This window comes from Rhinatrema bivittatum, chromosome 14 (assembly GCF_901001135.1).
Source record: "Rhinatrema bivittatum chromosome 14, aRhiBiv1.1, whole genome shotgun sequence".
NCBI lineage: Eukaryota > Metazoa > Chordata > Amphibia > Gymnophiona > Rhinatrematidae > Rhinatrema > Rhinatrema bivittatum.
Window position 1 is genome coordinate 57,503,636 of NC_042628.1, and position 18,463 is coordinate 57,522,098.

The 18,463-nt window shown below is 47.5% G+C and overlaps 1 protein-coding gene across 6 annotated transcripts in view; it reads left to right on the top strand.

The window, feature by feature from the left end:
• Positions 1-16,114, top strand: part of XRCC1 (X-ray repair cross complementing 1) — a 339,102-nt gene extending 322,988 nt beyond the window's left edge. For 5 of the 6 annotated variants that reach the window (XM_029576097.1, XM_029576094.1, XM_029576096.1 and 2 more), the window contains one exon: positions 14,648-16,114. In XM_029576097.1, the coding sequence (XP_029431957.1) occupies positions 14,648-14,761 (114 nt within the window). In that variant the 3' untranslated portion in view covers positions 14,762-16,114. The remainder of the gene's footprint in view (positions 1-14,647) is intronic. The other variant, XR_003852563.1, reaches the window with a different exon arrangement.
• The last annotated feature ends 2,349 nt before the right edge of the window (positions 16,115-18,463 follow it).

Genomic DNA, 18,463 nt, shown 5'->3' on the forward strand with positions numbered 1-18,463 from the left:
TTCAGACCCAGCTACGATGGTGGCTGCAGGTCAGCCACCTGAGCCAGGGAACAAGACTATCTTCACCATCCTGGACTCTGTTCACCACAGACACCAGCCTACAGGGATGGGGAGCACACTGCGAGGAGCTTAACCGCCCAAGGGCAGTGGAACGCAGAAGAGTCAGGATGGAACATCAATCGCCTTGAAGCGTGGGCAGTCAGAGTAGCCTGCCTACAGTTCGTTCACAGACTCCGAGACAAAGAGGTCAGAGTAATGTCAGACAACACCACAACAGTGGCCTACATCAACCGTCAGGGGGGAACCAGAAGCCAAAAGGTGTCTCTGGAAATAGACCCCCTAATGTCGTGGGCGGAAGTGTATCTCCAGGAAATCTCGGCCGTCCACATCGCCAGGAAAGACAACATCACGGCGGACTACCTCAGCAGAGAAAGTATATATAGACCCAGGAGAATGGAAGCTGTCGACCGCAGCGTTCCAAATAATAGTGAACCGGTGGGGAACACCAGACATGGACCTTCTGGCAAACCAGTCCAACACCCAAGTACCCAGGTACTTCAGCCACAGGCGGGAACCTCAGTCCCAGGGGATCGATGTCCTGGTACAGACCTGGCTACAGGGGACTCTATTATCCGCCTTCCCCCTGTGGCCCCTATTAGGCGCAATCATTCACAAGATACAGCTACACAGGGGACAAGAACTTCTGGTGGCCCCGGACTGGCAAAGAAGACTGGTACGCAGACATGAGAAGACTACTGGCAGGGACCCCCCTGCCACTGCCTCCACACAGAGACCTGCTCCAACAAGGGCCAATCCTTCACGAGGACCCAGCTCGATTCTCTTACAGTCTGGCCATTGAGAGGGCTCGCCTGAGAGAGAGCGGATATTCGGGGACTGTAATCGACACCCTACACCGAGCACGCAAGTTCTCCACATCTCTAACGTACATAAGGATTTGGAGAGTATTCGAAGCATGGTGCGAAGACCACGACATCGTTCCTCGCTTAGTCAAAATTCCAGCGGTTTTGGAATTCCTGCAGAACGGGCTACAGAAGGGATTGTCTCTCAACTCCATCAAGGTACAGGTGGGAGCATTGTCATGCTATGGAACCAAGAGCGAGAGCGGCAGCATAGCCTCTCACCCGTATGTCTCCCGCTTTCTGAAAGGAGTCAAGTAGATCCACCCCTAAAGTGGCCGGTGCCTCTGTGGAACCTCAACCTGGTCCTGGACGTCTTAGCAGGAGCCTCTTTCAGACCTCTTCGCGGCCTGTCTCTCCGACTATTAACATTGAAGACAGCCTTCCTAGTGGCAGTCTGTTCGGCCCGCCGTATCTCCGAGCTACAAGTGCTGTCCTGCCGGGAGCCGTTCCTCAGACTCACCCCGGGAACCATCCAGTTACGCACGGTTCCGTCGTTCCTCCCCAAAGTGGTGTCTCACTTCCATCTCAACCAAACCATCTTGCTACCGTCGCCAGATGAGCATAAGAATTCGGAAGAGTCTCGCAGTCTACGCCATCTCAACATTGGCAGACTCCTAATCCAATACCTGGAAAGGTCGGAATCCGTACGAAAGACGGACCATCTATTCATCCTTCACAGCAGGAAGAAGCAAGGGGAAGCGTCCTCGTGAGCAACCATAGCCCGCTGGATCAAAGAAGTCATCAAGGTGGCCTATATAGAAGCAGGCAAGCCGCCGCCTTTACAAGTCAAGGCCCAATCCACTAGAGCCCAGGCTGTGTCCAGGGCGAAAACCAAGATGCTGTCTCACGCCGAGATCTGTCGGGCAGCGACATGGTCCTCCATTCACACCTTCTCCAGGTTTTACCGCTTGGATGTTCAGGCTCGAAGGGACACAGCATTTGCAAGGGCAGTACTAATGGGGCACAGGCAGCCTCCCACCCGGTTTGGGAGTAGCTTACATACATCCCATTGGTCCTGAGTCCATCTGCTACACGCTAGGAAATGGAGAAATTACTTACCTGATAATTTCGTTTTCCTTAGTCTAGACAGATGGACTCGGCATCTCACCCACAGCTGCAGTTATTCGTGGAATTCTCGAGGGACATCACCAACAGTGAGTGATTCACGGGTAAGCCACGCTTTCCTCCAACTAGAACACCCATCCTACCGGGTGTCGACGTTTCTCGTTCAAGGGCACTGGCGGTCTCCAGCTATAACCAATTCAACCAGTTCAAGTTAATCAAGTTATAAAGTTAATCAAGTTAGTCAAATTAGTCAGTCATACATACATCCACAATTGCTTTTCAAGGAGAATACTGAAGAGATGCACTTCCTGCAGGGGTATATGTACTAGGGCTGACATCAGATTGAAATCTGATCCGTCTCCAACTGCTATCAGGAGTACACTATACCCATTGGTCCTGAGTCTCCATCTGTCTACACTAAGGGAAAAATGAATTATCAGGTAAGTAATTTCTCCAATTTGCAAGCCTCCCATCCGACCGGTTTGTCCGGATTGGAGCCTGAACTTATTCTCCGGTGTTCTGCGACGCCCCTTTCGAGCCTATTCGCCAGTCCTCTCTGAAGGATCTGACTTAGAAGATGGTGTTTTTGGTGGCCATTTGCTCGGCCCGTCAGATTTCAGAATTGCAGGCGCTGTCGTGTCCCCTTTCTGCGGATTTCCGACTATCAAGTATCATTGCGTATGGTTCCGTCCTTCGTCCCTAAGGTGGTTACGGCCTTTTCACGTAAATCAGAATGTGGAGCTACCGGGGTTTCCACATTGGTCTCGGGACTCTTCTCAGGACAGGGACCTTCATCTCTTGGATGTGCGACTCGCCTTACTACGGTATCTGGAGGTTACCACTGATTTCCGACACTCCAAACATTTGTTTGTTCTTTTTGGTGGACCAAAGAAGGGAGATAAAGCGTCTAAGGTGACCATATCTCGTTGGATTAAAGAAGCCATTGTTCAGCGTACACAGCCCGTGGACGGCAATTCCATTGGGTCTCAGAGCTCATTCCATTAGAGCCCAGGTTACTTCCTGGCAAAGTGTCAGCTATTGTCGCCTCAGGAGATCTGTAGGGCAACAGTGTGGTCTTCTATTCACATTTTCACTAAGCATTATCGATTGGAACATCAAGGCCTTTGATGAATCGTCCTTCGTTGAGACTGTTCTGCTTGCAGGTCTTCGGTTCCTGTCCAGTGTAGGGTGGCTTGGGTACATCCCACTTTTCTGGACTGATCTGGGTATGTTCAGGAAATGAAAATTGGTTCTTACCTGCTAATTTTCGTTCCTGAAGTACCACAGATCAGTCCAGAGGCCCACCCCTTTCTTCAGATACCGAAAGACTGCACTGGCTAGAGTTTGGCTATGTTTTTCACAAAGCTCCTTTTTAGCAGAATGGATTGATGGAGCAGTTATTCGCAGTTGTTTTGGTTAGAGTTTTTTCAGTTAGTTCTGTTAACATGGGCTTTGGTGCAGGACAATACTGAGGGTTTGCAGGTGGCACTCTTGTATATATGGAGGTGCCTAAAGCTTTGTTCTCTGACTCCATCTGCTGGTAGGGATACACAACCCACTTCTCTGGACTGATCTGTGGTATTACAGGAACGAAAATTAGCAGGTAAGAACCAATTTTCATTTCCGATTGCAGGGTTCGCTGCTTTGATGGACGTTCAAGATCGGAAATTGGAGGTTCATCTCAAAAGGATTTTTTAAGTATCGACCCTGAGTTTGAGTTGCCATTTGTACTAGTTTTATGCAGTGGGCTTGTCTGCGCTGGATACAGCAGCTACAGGACACTCAGCCGCAGTCAGGTGAGGAGGATCAGAAGGCTGAGCGATTGGGAACAGTAGTGGCATATGGAGCGAATACTCTTTATGACCTGGTCAGAACATCTTCTAGAATCATGTCTGCGGTATCAGCCAGGAGGGTGTTATGGTCTTGTTACTGGTTGGCAGATGTGTCATCCAAGTCTCAGATGGGGCTCTCCCTTTTAAAGGGAAGCTCTTGTTTGGCTAGGACCTAGAACAGCTAATGAAGCAACTGGGAGAAAACAAGGTGCACAGGTTGCCAGAGGACCAAGCCTAAGGACAAGAGATTTTTTCAGTCTTGGACCTGTTTTCGGGATAATAGGAGGCCTCATTCAGTGAAAGGAGCTTTAGGTCCACAGAAGCAATTCTCTGTCAGGGGCCAATCCTGGGGTCAGTCCTTTTGAGGGGGCTGAAGATTTTTCCGGGACACCTCAGGAGGAAGCACAGCTGGGGATAAGTCCTTGCAATAAGGTGAGGTTGGTCCACTCCATCGTTCCAGTCATAGGAAGTAGTTTGGTACGATTTTCCGAGGAGTGGACCAAAATTACCATGGACCAGTGGGTTCTCAGTGTAGTAAGAGATAGCTACACTTTAGAATTTGCTTGTCCCGGTCGAGATTTATTCGTAATTTCCCCCTGCTGACCCCTCGACAGGCAGCTAATACGGTCAAGATTTATTCCTAATTTGCCCCTGCTGTGACCCCTTGAAAAGCAGCTAATGGTTGTAGAGACTAGTTGTTGTAGTTCCAGTTCCCTGCAAAGAATGAGGCACAGGAAGGTATTCCATTTACTTTGTCGTGCCAAAGAAGAAAGGCATCTTTTGCCCAATACTGAACTTAAAAAGACTGAATGCAGTTCTGAAAGTTCCACGTTTCCAAATGGAGACTCTGAGATCAGTCATAGTGGCGGTGCGCAAAGACGAGTTTCTGGCTTCTCCAGATTTGACGACAGAATATCTGCATATAGCGATCTGCCCAGAACATCAACAGTTTCTGCGGTTCATGGTTCTGGGTCACCAATTTCAGTTCCAGGCTCTCCCATTCAGTCTTGACAACAGCATCATGCACTTTCATCATGGTTATGGTGGTGGTGGTGGTGGCGGCAGATTTGTCAGGAAGGAGTTCTGGTACACCTCTATCTAGATGACTGGCTCAGGGTGAAGTTGGAGGCCATCTGTCATCAATCGGTTCAGAAGGTACTCTGGCAGCTCAAGTCTCTCACCTGGGTGGTGAACCTGGCAAAGAGTCACCTGGTTCCCTCACAGTCCCTGGAGTATCTGGGGGCTCGCTTCGATACATGACGTGGCATAGTGTTTCTCATGAAGGAGAGAGTGCAGAAACTGCAGGGGCAGGTTTGTCAGTTGTTGGGACTGGCAGTGCCCAAGGTCTGGGATTATTTGCAGGTCCTGGGCTCTATGGCTTCAACCTTAGAGTTTGTGCCATGGGCATTTGCGTATATGCAGCCTCCGCAGAGGGTTCTTCTATCCCATTGGAATCCGCTGTCAGAGGAGTTTCATCTTCCCCTGCCATTTGAGGGAGTCAGCAGGGCAGTCGGTCTTGGTGGCTCCTTCGTTCCAACCTGGACCGTGGTGTGGAGCTGGAGGTTCCGGATTGGGCGATTCTTACTACCAATGCCAGTCTGTCTGGTTGAGAGGACAGTTTGTCAGTGACAGTCAAGGCAGGGTTGGTGGTCCAAGAAAGAGGCTGATTGTTCTATCATTTGGTTAGAGACCAGCGTGGTGCTTTTCACTTTACTTGCTTTTCTGCCATTGGTGAGAGGTTGGTCGTTGAGGGTTCTGTCAGACAATGTGACAGTGGCCTATATCAACCGGTAGGGAGGAACCAAGAGTCTAGCGGTAGCCCACGAGGATAAGGAGTTGTTTTCTTTGGGCGGAACAACACTTAGAGAGGATAGCGGCATCACCCATCACAGGCGTCAACAACGTGCAAGTGGATCTGGGAGAGTAGAAGCTGTCAAAGAAGACTATGCAGCTCATCCACAAGAAGTGGGGTTCAGGTGGATCTAATGGCAATCGTTTAAAATGCCTTGTTGAGGTATCTGAAGGTGACTAATGACTTTAGCAGGTTGAATCACATGTTTGTGTTGTGGAGCAGTTCAGAAAGAGGTTGTCGAGCATCTAAGGCCACTATTGCGTGTTGGGCTTAAGGAGGCCATTGGTTGGGCATATATGGCTAAGGGTCGATCAGTACCTGATGGTTTGAAAGCCCATTTGATGCATTCTCAGGCAGCCTCATGGGCAGAGACTCAGCAGGTTTCTCCACGAGATTTGCAGAGAGCAGCATGGAAGTCTCTGCACACTTTCAAAAGGCACTGTCGTTTGGATGTTGTGAATCCGGCGTCCAGGTCTTTTGGTGACAGGGTTTTGCGAGTGGGACTGTCCAGGTTCCATCCTAGTTAGGGAGCTTAGGTACATTCCAGGAGTCCGGACTGATCTGGGTACATACAGGGAAGGAAAAATTTGGTTCTTACCTGCTAATTTTCATTCCTATAGTACCACAGATCAGATCAGAACCTGCCCAATCTGTGGAGGAGGATAGTTGTCTGCTCTTTCTTTTTCTTGGCATGGAATACAGACTTGTTTGTTGGGTTCTTACTTTTAGTTTTTGTTTGTTACACTTCTAAATAGGTCATCAACCTCCGGTTCTTGGGGGAAAAACTAGGAATTTATTATCAAGTAGTCTTAAGTTTTGGTATACAGTCTTTATGCTTGGGTACAGGTCAATACTGAGAAACTGTAGGTGACACTCAGGGTTATGTAGCAAGTATACACACACATACATATACTATATATACTAAACAATTTTTTTATTGGGTGTTCTATAATATTGTTTCATTAGGTGCCATATATATATATATATATATATGTTTATTTATTTATTTTTTTTTTTTATTAAGGCATAGTTAACCAGCACAAGCTATCCAAGAGAAGCAATCTGTATATAAAACACAGACAAGACCTGTACCTGTTTTCAGCATTTTCAATTGCGACTTACAGGGCATTGGGGGAGAGGACCTGCAAGTATTAGTCTGTCCATGGAGCAGAATGGGAGGTTCACTCATGCGTTCAGCAGTATGTTGACACATGGTGATTTTTTTTCTACCCACCGCATGGATGGTTTTAATGGTGCTGGAGACTGAGCGTGCGCCTGCTTCAGGGCACGGGAAATTGTGCAGGGCCTGCAGCTTGGACCGTGCATGGCTTAACTCAACCTGCGGCTTGGACCATGCAGTTAGTGCGCCGTGGGAGGGGAGGGACCCTCCTTGGAATTGGCAGATGGCAGGAGATTTACCCGCTCTCAGGGGTTTGTCAGGGATCCTCTGTTGGGGGATTTTGCCAGTTCTGTTAGACAGGCTGCATGTGGCAAAGAGGCCACAGCCCAGCAGGAGCCTGAAGAGTTCCCTCCTTCGCTGTCTCCGGCGGTGGTAGTGTGGGTGGACTGGCAGAGGGATGACTTGCTGCCAGATGAGGACATTCCAGGCGGCAGGGTCAGTGAGGTGAAAGAATTTTCCATGGAATTTGTTTTGCTTTTCTGGGCAGGAAAGCTGCAAAAGGCAAGTGAACCCAAAGTATGGAGTGCAGTGGAGGTCTAAAAGAGTGAAAGGGTCCCTGGCCAGGGGGTTGGGGGGATCTAATCTGTTGTCTAGGGCTTAGTTGGTCCTTTGAGGAAGGATTGGAGTCCGAGGAGGAGCTGGCTGCAAATGACCTTGGGGATCTTCCAGCGGACAGCACGATGGAGGGGGGAGCAAGACGGATCCAAATATTTTTTGGATCCAGAGGAGATCCTGATTGCAGAAGGGGACGACAAAGGGCAGTCCACCTGTTTCACAAAGAGATGAGACCCCTTATTCCCCTCGTCCTGAAGGAGCTGGGTATTAGGATCCAGGAGGATTCAGATTATGAGGGGGTGCATCCAGTGCTGGATGGCTTCAAAGGTCTGCCAGAAGCTTTTCCGTTGCCCAAGAAGATCAAGAATTTGGTGATTCGGGAATGGGATGCTCCAGAAGCTGGACTTAAGGTCACCAGGGCTATGGCAATGTTATATCCTTTGACGGAGAACACTTTACAGCTTTTGGTATTGCCTAAAGTGGATGCAGTGGTTTCGGTGGTCACCAGGAAGACGACCATCCCGGTAGTGGGATCAACAGCGCTGAAGGATGCTCAGGACCCGAAGCTGGAAATTCACCTTGAGGATGCTAAGTCTTCAAGTGGCGATCTGTGGTAGTCTGCAGAGACCGTATTTATGCTGGTTTCAGAAGATTCAGGAGTTGAATTTGGACTCGTCCAGCGATGCTGAGCAGGCGGCCCAATTGGAAGCCAGTCACTTATGTGGCGGACGTTTTGTATGATTTGATCCGGACTTCAGCCACGACTGTGGTCTCCACGGTGTCCGTGACAACAGATTCTTTGGTTGCGGAATTGATCAGCTGATGTTTGGTCCAAGTCCCAGTTCTGTAATCTTACCTTCTTTTTGGGGAGGATTTAGAGCAGTTGATGAAGCTTTTGAGGAGTCAGAGGAGAACAAGCTGCCAGAAGAAAAGAAAGAGCGGTAAAAGGACTTTTCCAGTCTGCTCTCGTTTCTGGGATAGGAGACATTTTTTCCCAATTAGGGTTCTTCACTGACTTTGCAAAAGCTGGGATCTGGACATTGGCAGTCTTTTCGAAGTTCATGCAGGCCATCTAGAGAGAATTCCATTCAGGGCGCCTAAAGCAGTAAGTCCACATAATGAAGCCAGGTTGGTCCACTCATTAGAGGAAGAGGTCGGGGGGGGGGGGGGTAGCTCACACAGTTTTACGAATCACCTCTGATGGGTGCTAGAGGAGATAAGAGATGGCTATGCCTTAGATTTCTTATCCCATAAGGGAAGCCTTCATGCTGTTTCCATTTTGGCATCATGCAGCAAGCAAGAGGCAGTTCGGGATACATTGCTTCATCTGCAAACGTTGGGGGTGATCATTCCAGTCTGTCAGGGGAGCAGGATAAAGGGTGGTACTCTATTTACTTCATGGTCCCCAAAACATGAAGTTTTGTCCTATCAATTTACAGAAAGACATTGCAGCATTGCAGGTCCTGTGGTTCTACATGGAGACTTTGTGAACGGTGATAGCGGCAGTCTGCCAAGGAGAGTTTCTATCTTCATTGAACATGATGAAGGCTTAACTAAACGTCCCCATATGTGCAGATCATCAAAGATTTCTGCTGTTCATGGTGCTGGGGTAACATTTCCAGTTTTCAGGACCTTCTTTTTCAGGTTAGCAACAGCACCGCGAACCTTCATGAAGGTGATGGATGTCGTGGAGGCGTTCCTTTGAAGGGAAGGAATCCTGGTTCAGCCTTATCTGGATGACTGGCTGATCCAAGTAAAGTTGGAGGGAGAATGTCGGTTCAAAGGGTGATGGAGATGTTGTGATCCCTAGGCTGGGTGGTGAACCTAGCAAAAAGTCACTTAGTCCCGAACCGGGACTTAGAATACTTAGGAGCGAGATTCGACTCCATGCTGGGCAAGGTGTTTCTGACCGCAGAGAGAATCTTGAGTTTGCAGTCGCAGGTAGTTCGATTTCTGCAAATACAGATACCCAGAGCTTAGGATTACCTAAAGGTGTTGGAGTCTATGATATCTACACTGGACTTGGTCCATGGACATTTGCTCACGTGCGTCCCCTCTAGATGGCGCCTCTTGTCCCAGTGGAGTCCATTGTGAGAAGAATTTATCGACCTTGCTGCTTCAGAAGCCCTCTAGGCCCATTCTCGTGTGGTGGCTGTCTCGTCCCAGTTTGGAGAATGGCAGTCTGCCAGAGGCGGACAGCCCAAGGACTGTGGTCATCAGCAGAAGTGTCCTGGTCTATCAATTGTTTAGAAACAAGGGCTGTTTGTCGAGCATTAGTGAGTTTCCTTCCTCTGGTGGAGGGGAGTATGTTGAGTTTTATCGGACAGTGTGACAATGGTGGCATATATCAATCGACAAGGTGGTTTGAAGAGTCAGGGTGTGGCTTTCAAGACTCAGGAGTTTTTGTCTGGGTGGAGCAATAACTTGAGGGGCTGACTGTCTCACAGTAGACAATGTATAGGCGGATTACCTCAGCAGGCAACAATTGGACTCAGGAGAATGGGAATTGTCAGAGGAGGCCTGAGACCTCAACCAGGTGGAGCAGTTCCCAGCTGGATCTGATGGCATTGCTAAGCAATGCCAAAGTGTGGGGATTCTTTAGTCGTAGACAAGAGGTGTAGGGATCGAAGGAATAGATGCTCTGGTTCTTCCTTGGTCTGCAAAGATTCTGTTGTATGTCTTTCTACCTTGGCCTCTTGTAGGCCAGGGATTGCCATGCCTAGAGTGACATCCCGGCAGAGTGATATTGGTGGCACAAGAGTGGCCACAAAGCATGTGGTTTGTGGATCTGGTTCATCTCGCTGTGGACAGACCCATCAGGATTGGGTCATCTATAGGCTTACTCAGGCAAGGACCCATCTTCTTGGATTGGGTGGATCATTTTTGTCTTGCAGCTTGGCCTTTGAAAGGCAACGTTTGAGATCGAAAGGATTCTCGGTGCCAGTAGTTGCTACATTGCTTTAGGCCAGGAAGCCTTCCACGTCTATGGCATTTGTCAGAGTGTGGGAAGTATTTGAGGCTTGGTGAAGAGAAGAGGGCTTAGACCCACTGAGAGTATCGACCTTTTTACAGCGGGGCTTGACTAGAGGTCTGGCATATAATTCCCTTCGCATGCAAGTAACGACTTTGAGATGTCTGACAGGCCAGTGGTGAGAGAGGTCGTTTGGCGTCGTATCCGCATGTGATTTGGTTTTCTGAAGGGGGTCAAGCACTTGTGACTGCCGGTTCGCAAGTTGTGTCCGGTGTGGAGTTTGAATTTGGTTCCTCGCATGCTTTGCGGGCCTCCGTTTGAACTGTTGCGACGAGTTTTGCTGAAGGACCTCATCTTAAAAGCGGTTTTCCTGGTTGCCATTTTTTTGGCTAGACATACCTCTGAACTACGGGCCTTGGCCTGTAGGAAACCTTTTTTGCATATTTCGGATGATGGGGTTTCATTGTGTATGGTACCCTCGTTTTTTGCCAAAGGTAGTGTCTTCGTTTCACCTTAATCAGACGGTGGAGCTTCTTGCCCTTTCCATGTGGGTCGAGGCATCTCTAGAGAAGAGAGATTTGCACTTGTTAGATGTCCAGAGAGTGCTGTTGCAATACTTTAAAGTCTACAACAGTTTTCGGCAGTCTAATCATTTGTTTGTGCTGTCTGGAGGTCCAAAGAAGGGAAGCAGAGCTTCCAAAAGGCACTATTGCATGGTGGTTAAAGGAGGCGATTATTTCGGCTTACACTGGAAGATTCCAGTGGGCATGCAGGCGCATTCTACGAGGGCACAGACAGCCTCTTGGGCTGAGTGTCGACTCACGTCGCCTCAGGTAGGACAGCGACATGTTCTTTGCTGCACAATTTTTCCGGGCATTATCGCTTGCATGTTCGTGCGCAGGAGAACAGAGTTCTGGAGAATAGTGTGTGGGAGATGGGTCTTTTCGGGTTCCCGCCCAGTGTAGGGGTGCTTTTGATACATCCCATTTGTCTAGACTGATCTGGGGTATGAACAGGAAAGCAAAATTGGTTCTTACCTGCTAATTTTCGTTTCTGAAGTACCACAGATCAATCCAGAGACCCATCCAGGAATTGTGAAAGACCGGGTGGATTACAGCCTATTAGTCCTGATAAGGTTTTCAGTGTAGATACTTGAAGAGCCTATTGGAGTCCATTGTTGATTGGTTTGTTTGGGTTTGATGTGGGGCTCCAGTTCAAGGGGGTCTAACTCTTTGTTAACTTTCACCCTTGGAAGGTAGGGAGTATTTGATGTTTTCACTCTAGTTTGGCTTGGGTACAAAACAGTACTGAGGGACTGCAAGTGGCACACTCAGTTTTGTACCAGTGCCTCAAATTTTTTGTCCTCTGCCTCCATCTGCTGGTAGGGATGCAAAACCCACTTGTCTTTACTGATCTGTGGTACTTCAGGAACAAAAATTTGTAGGTAAGAACCAATTTTCTTTTACCCCATTGTTCATTTCCATTGTCTAGATCAGGGGTCCCCGGGACCGGGCCGTGGGAGTTTTTTGCCGGTCCGCGGCGCCACCAAGTACCGGCAGGTGTGTCGCGCGCTCCCGGTCTCTCCCGCTGCTCTTCCTTCCCTGCTGCCGTTGCCGCTGGGCTATCAGCACGTTCAAGCCCAGCGGGAACGGCAGCGGTGCAAAAAAAAAAAGCTGTGGCATCCGCGGCTGGCCTTTTCTTCTTCCCGCGCCCCCCCCCCTCCCTCTGACCCGGAACAGGAAGTGGTGCGCGGGAAGGAGAAAGAGCTGTGCCGCATGAAAAAATAGCAGCGGCGACAGCAGCATCGGCCCCTGAGCAATCGAAGCAGCTGATAATAGGTAAAGGAGACAGCAATGTGAGCCTCCCGCAGCCGATAGGATTCTTCTTTCTTGGCCTGCGGGGGCTGGAGGAGGAGGTGGTGCAGCTACCGTTTGTGCTCGGGGGGGGGGGGGGGAGAGGAAGTGAGTGAGAGAAAGAGAGAGAAGCAGGCAGCCAGCATGTGTGTGATTGACTGGTCAGAGAGCTGATGTGTGTGTGTGTATGTGAGAGACAATGAAAGTGATTGCTCAGGGAGATGACTGATGTGCATGTGAGAGTGTGAGACAGTCAGGGAGGTGACTGATGTGTGTGTGTGTGTGTGTGTGAGAGAGAAAAAGCATGGAAGTGAGAAGTCTGGGTATGTGAGAAAGCATGGGCGTAAGAAGCCTGGTGTTGTGGGGGTGAAAGAAAGCATGGGAGTGAGAAACCTGGGTGAGTGTGCATGCATGAGAGAGAGAGACTGCTTGGTAAGGTGACGGTGTGTGTGAGAAAAAAAGATTGGTGTGTGTGAATGTGAGAGAATGTGATTCAGGGAAAGAGAAGCCTGTGCACGTGGAGAGTGAACATGGAAATGAGAGAGACTGGTGTGTGTGTAACAGAGAGAAAGTGATTAAGGGAATGAGAAGCCTGCATGTGGAGAGAAGTGAGCATGGGAGTGAGAAACCTGGGTGTGTGTGAGACACAGCATAGGAGGGAGAAGCGTGTATATCTGAAAGAGAACATGGGACTGGGAAGCCTGTGTGTGTGTATATATGCATGAGCGAGATCAGGTGACTGGTGTGTGTGTGAGAGAGAGAGAGAGAGAAATAAAGTGATTATGGGAATGAGAAGCCTGTGCATGTGAAGAGTGAGCATGGGAGTGAGAAACCTGGGTGTGTGTGAGACACATCATGGGAGGGAGAAGCCTGTATATCTGAAAGAGAACATGGGAGTGAGAGACTGGTGAGTGTGTGTGTGAGAGAGAGACAGAGACAGAGAAAGTGATTGAGAGTGAGAAGCCCATATATGTAAGTAGAACACGGGAGTGGGAAGCCTGTGTGTGTATGGCATGAGAGAAACTGTTCAGGAAGGTGACTGGTGTGTGTGTGCCAAAGACTGTTTGGGAGATGATTGGTGTGTGAGAGACAGAAACTGGTCATGGGGGCATGACTGGTATGGTGTGTGTGTGAGTCATGGGCACTAAGGAAGAGGACCATAAGTATAGAGCTTAGCTTCTACTGCTGCTTCTGTTGTGTGCCACGGCCTGCAGGGAAGGGGAGTAGGACAGCTGCTGGAGGGGGTAAGTAAAAGTGGCTTTTTAAGTTTATTTTTCTTGACTGCCATTTTAATTGTGTGATGTCTGCTTTTTTGAAATATTTTATTGGTGTTTGGAGAATGTTTAATAGTTTTTATGAGTTTTTAATTGTTGGATGTTATTCTGTTCATAGCTGTTTTGAAACATTTATTCTGCTTATTAGTATAGTTTTACAATTATTTCTGTGTGGGGATCTATAGCTGCTTGCTAGTTCTGTTTTCCTAATAAGAGGTGTATTGGTTTTTAGGACCTGATTTAATATTTGTAGTGTTGCCTTTTCATAGATAGGGTTGCTCCTGTTTGAGTGTATTCCATAATACAGGTGTAACTGTGTGCAGATTAGTTTATGTGCATTACTACAGATCCTGGGAGTATGTTAGGTCGGTTCTGTGTCTGTTACCGAGATGAAATATTTTGCTAGCATGTAAGCGTTTGTATTGGTCTTATTTGTTGTGTTTTCTCAAGAGGACATGCATTGGTGGTAAACTGCTGTTTTTTCATAAGTAGGGCTATTGAGCCTGGAAGTAGGAGTTTGAGTTACTGTTACTGAGATGTCACCAGAACCAGAATATCTTTTTTGTAGGGTGAGTTGTATGGGGAATGTCATAATTCTGCTTTACATCCTTTATTGTGGGTCAGGGGGGTTCCCGTGGATACAAACTGTACTTTTACATCTAGCCCCATGACGATCATGGGTCAGTGTGCCATGCATATGAGAACCTATGGTGAGTTGAGTCACATTCACATTATAAATGTCATAATTAAATAAGTGTGCACTAAAATCCAACCCCCTCCATAACCCCGCCCTCATATAACCAAAGCCCCGCCCCTGCCCCGCCCTGCCGGGCCATGGAAAAATGGTCTTGCTTGAAGCCGGTCCCTGGTGCAAAAAAGGTTGGGGACCACTGGTCTAGATGACTGGGATCCTCCGTTTGTCCTATGCTCTTTTAAATTCCATTACCATTCTTATTTTTACCACCTCGTCCGGGAGGGCATTCCATGCATCCACCACCCTTTCTGTGAAGAATAACTTCAGATCTTATTACATAAGAGAGACCTCTTACTACTTTTAGTGCAAGTTGAGAACCTGAACTTTTCCAGAGTAGCAGATAATCCAAAAACTTCTCGTCTTATTTCTACCCTCTCTACACCCTCTACAGGCTCTGATCGAGAATGCAAATCTGTCCTTTGTGAAACCACGCTGGATCTACACTTGCAACGAGCGGCAGAAACTGATCCCACACCAGCCCTTCGTGGTGGTGCCACAATCATGACCCATACTGTGCCAAAGGATGAATGTGTTTTGGGGGGGTGCCTCTTTGGATGTCAATGCATTTTTCAAGAATAATTACATCTCTGTGAGACTCTGGAACAGCTGTTAACAGAAGGCTTCTGGGCATTGCTACTGTACTGCCTCTTTGTTGTAATGGCTCATCCGAAATAAGATTTGCATCTACCCTAGGCTCAGTAAAACATTGTTTACTGGGGAGGTGGTGTGTTTCTGTGTGGTCTTTTTATGTTTCTAGTCAGAGCCTAGAAGCTGGGGACAGAGGGAGGGTTTTTTAGTTTTATAAAAACAAATTTTAATGTTTAAGAAACTGTGTGCGCAGCTTTGTTTTTCAATTCACCATAGGATGAGAATTTAATAGCATAGGTTTTTTTTGGGTTTGTCTTTTTTTTTTTTTTTTTAAATAGACTTCAGAACATGAGGTAAGGCTGTGTAAAGCATTTGCATCCCCGAGTGTGCTTGTGGAGGAGAGGGTGTGTCTAGTACAGTGGTCCCCTGTTACTTTCCACACTGTCACTTTCAAATGATAACATAAAACAAAGAGCTAGTCTCCCTTACTCTGAAACACACCCATCCTCTCTCTCATATGCCTTGAACCACAGATGCAGTGCCTCACAGACCTGTGCAGCCTCATTTTCATATGTATAACCTCTCTCATATAGCTTCCAACACACACACTTCTGATATATGCACCCTTGACTCCCTGCATCTTTCCCATCATCTGCTATCCACCCACTTTCAGCTAGCTTAAGCAGCAGGAGCCCAGGAACACATCCAGGAACAGCCAGTCTGACTTCTGAAGTTGCTTGCAGTGCTGTCACAGAGAGATAGCAGAGTGTAAACCGTGAGAGGCCATAGCCTCCAGGGCCTTTGCCTCAGTTCTTCTGCTACTGCCAATTGTCATCTTCCAGCCAGAAGACCCAAAATTGCAGACTGGCTCTGTCCTCTACCACTGAGCCACAAGTCTAGCTTTAAATGGCATGAGGTGGACCACTTATTGGGTATCACTAGTGTAACATATCCTTCCTGTAAACCAGATTTGATATTGTATATCACTCATAGTGTGGTTAGAGGACAGTGACCATAGGATTCAACTTTCTATACCTTCAAAGACTTCTTTATTCTTGGAATTTTCATAGAGAAAAGAGAGGAAACTTAAAATGTTCTCATGTCTTCCTAAATGAAGTGTATTTCTTCTATAAAGAAATTCAGAGTTTTGTAACAAGTAGAGATCTGAATGGAGATTTTTTTATACCCCTTGCTCTGGTGAGGTCTTTATCTGTATAATGTATGTTTATAGTTTTGAATTTGTGATAATAAATTGATACCTTGCAAGTTTTGTTTAAAATTTCCAAATTTCTGATTTTTTTTATGTTGTAATAATGTCATAATCCAATATCACAGGTGGAGAGTACCCGCCCCACACAGATATGCCAAGAAGGAATATAGTGAGGCAGTAAAATGTAAGACCTCTTGTTCTGTCCCCAGTAAAGGGTACATGTTTGTGTCTGTATACATTGCATCCCACCTGTGTTTACTACAGCCCCTCCCTCCTGAGACCCGTGACACTTTCTGTAACCCAGGACAAAAGTCTGGGAGCCTTGCCTTTAAAGGGAGTTTGCCTTTAACAGAAGCCCCCTCCCCTCTGTTCCTCCCATTGGGAAAGGGTCTGCATGCCTTCTCAATCTAACTTGGGTTTTCTCAGGTGTCTTATTGGCTGAAGGGACTGCCCGTCATGTCCCCTCCTGTGTCACATGGATCCTAGGCTCGCCACCATTGGATCTCGCCCCCAGCCCCGGCCTGTGGGGACCTTTCCTGTAATCACTCTCCAAGACTGTGGGTCAGTCTCAACCATGCCATGTAGAAGACGCACGTGCCTGTAACCTCTGTTACACGAACAGCTTTTTTACATTCCTCCTACCGCTTTAACCCTAAAAGACTAATCAGCTTCAAACCCTCGTCTTCTTACCCTGCATCTCAAGAAACTCCTGTTCCCCCCCCCCCCTCCTACCTATTTCCAGCAACAAAGATCTTCGCCTGAGGCTACATTGAATCCAACAATTGTGAGTAATAGAAAATTATCTATGCAATAAATGATTCATACTTAAAAGATCTTTGTTTTGAAGACTGATTTAAAGGAGGAAAGTTAGCTGTCTGGATGAGGAAACTTGGGAAGTTTTTATTGAGCCAGAACAGTAAAAAAGCTGATCCCTTGCAGAAGGTTACAGTAAAGAAGCTGATCTCTCTACAGAAAGTTACAAGCAAAGGGCTAGTCTGCCTCAGTAAAGCACCTTACTGAGAGCTGCAAGAAAGGTCAGCCAGTGATCTGAAAGTAAAAGCTCAGATCACACAGAAGATAACAGCAAAAAGCTGCTTAAATAACAGCAAGTAGAAACTCAGGAAAATTCATTTGCACAGCCTGTGAAACTTGTTGAGCTGAAAGCCTTTCGAGGAACTGTATGCAGTACATTGAAAGAGGGACTTCAGCCTGCTACAGAAGGTTTGCATTGAACAAGAATCGTTAAAGACTGTCTTGCATTTGAATAAGCCTCTCCTGCCCGCAGGGTGGGAAGAAACAAGCATAAAAACCTCAGAGTGTAAAGATTTACAATTCAGGACTAACTTTGGATCTGAAGGGCATTTGAGAAGCAAATACAGATTTAAAAGTCAGCCTAAACTGTAAGCAAGGAATACTTGGAGCTCCAAAGAAGCCTTGGCTTTGTGTAATCTGAGACGAGGCGGGAAAAAGAAGCCCAGCTCCAGACAAAAGGACTTAACGACGGTACTTAAGTCTATTCAAGTCTTCTAAACTGAGAAACTCACCCCTCCCTTCTACTACTGATACGGGCAGAGAGCAATCAGTTGCCATAGAGACCAAGACACGAGGCCTCCGCCTATTCCAGAGACTAGAGGTAATAGAAACTACGGCGGGGAGGGGAAGATAGAAGCTACTCCACCCTCCTCTAGGTGCTTCATCCCCCCTCACATCCCTTTGTTATACCTCACTGCCAAAGCTCCCTCCCTCTTTTCGCTACGCTCTAGCAAGCTAAAAGCAGAGAGCCAAAGAGACAAACCTTTGAAGTGTTGATTACAAGTAACTCAGCCCGAGCAACCTAATCACAGAGAGAATCATGGCTGAAACTTCAGAACAGCCGGCAAAGACCATCACATTAAAAGACAACACAGAAGGAGGAGGGGGGAACGGGGAACAGAGAGATGAAAACAGGGGATCAAAGAGATTGTGCGCACTCACAGAAAAGGCTGCACAGAGATATGAGGAAAATAAACTGAAGCATGAAGAGAAGATACAGAGAGAGTGGCATGAGATTGCAAAGAAAAAGAGAAGATTTTAGACAGCCCCACCAATCCTAAGTATCACATAGGATTGTGATACTTAGGATTGGTGGGGCTCAACACAGAGGAGTATCTCGGGTTCTTAACATGGACTAACACTGCAGAGAGCCTCGAAGAAAAAGGCCGTCAACAGAATTTACACCAACTGCGCCAGAGAATGGTAATGGACACTATTGACAGCGCAGAAGCAGGTGACATAATAAACGAGACCAGCTCTCAGCACTCTCGCACCTCTAAGCGTACATCTAGGTCTGCAAGGTCACAAGGGTCAAGACACTCGAGCCAGTCTCAACTCTGCTCTATCATCCTCCGAAAGAGAGCAGAGTCCCAAGCA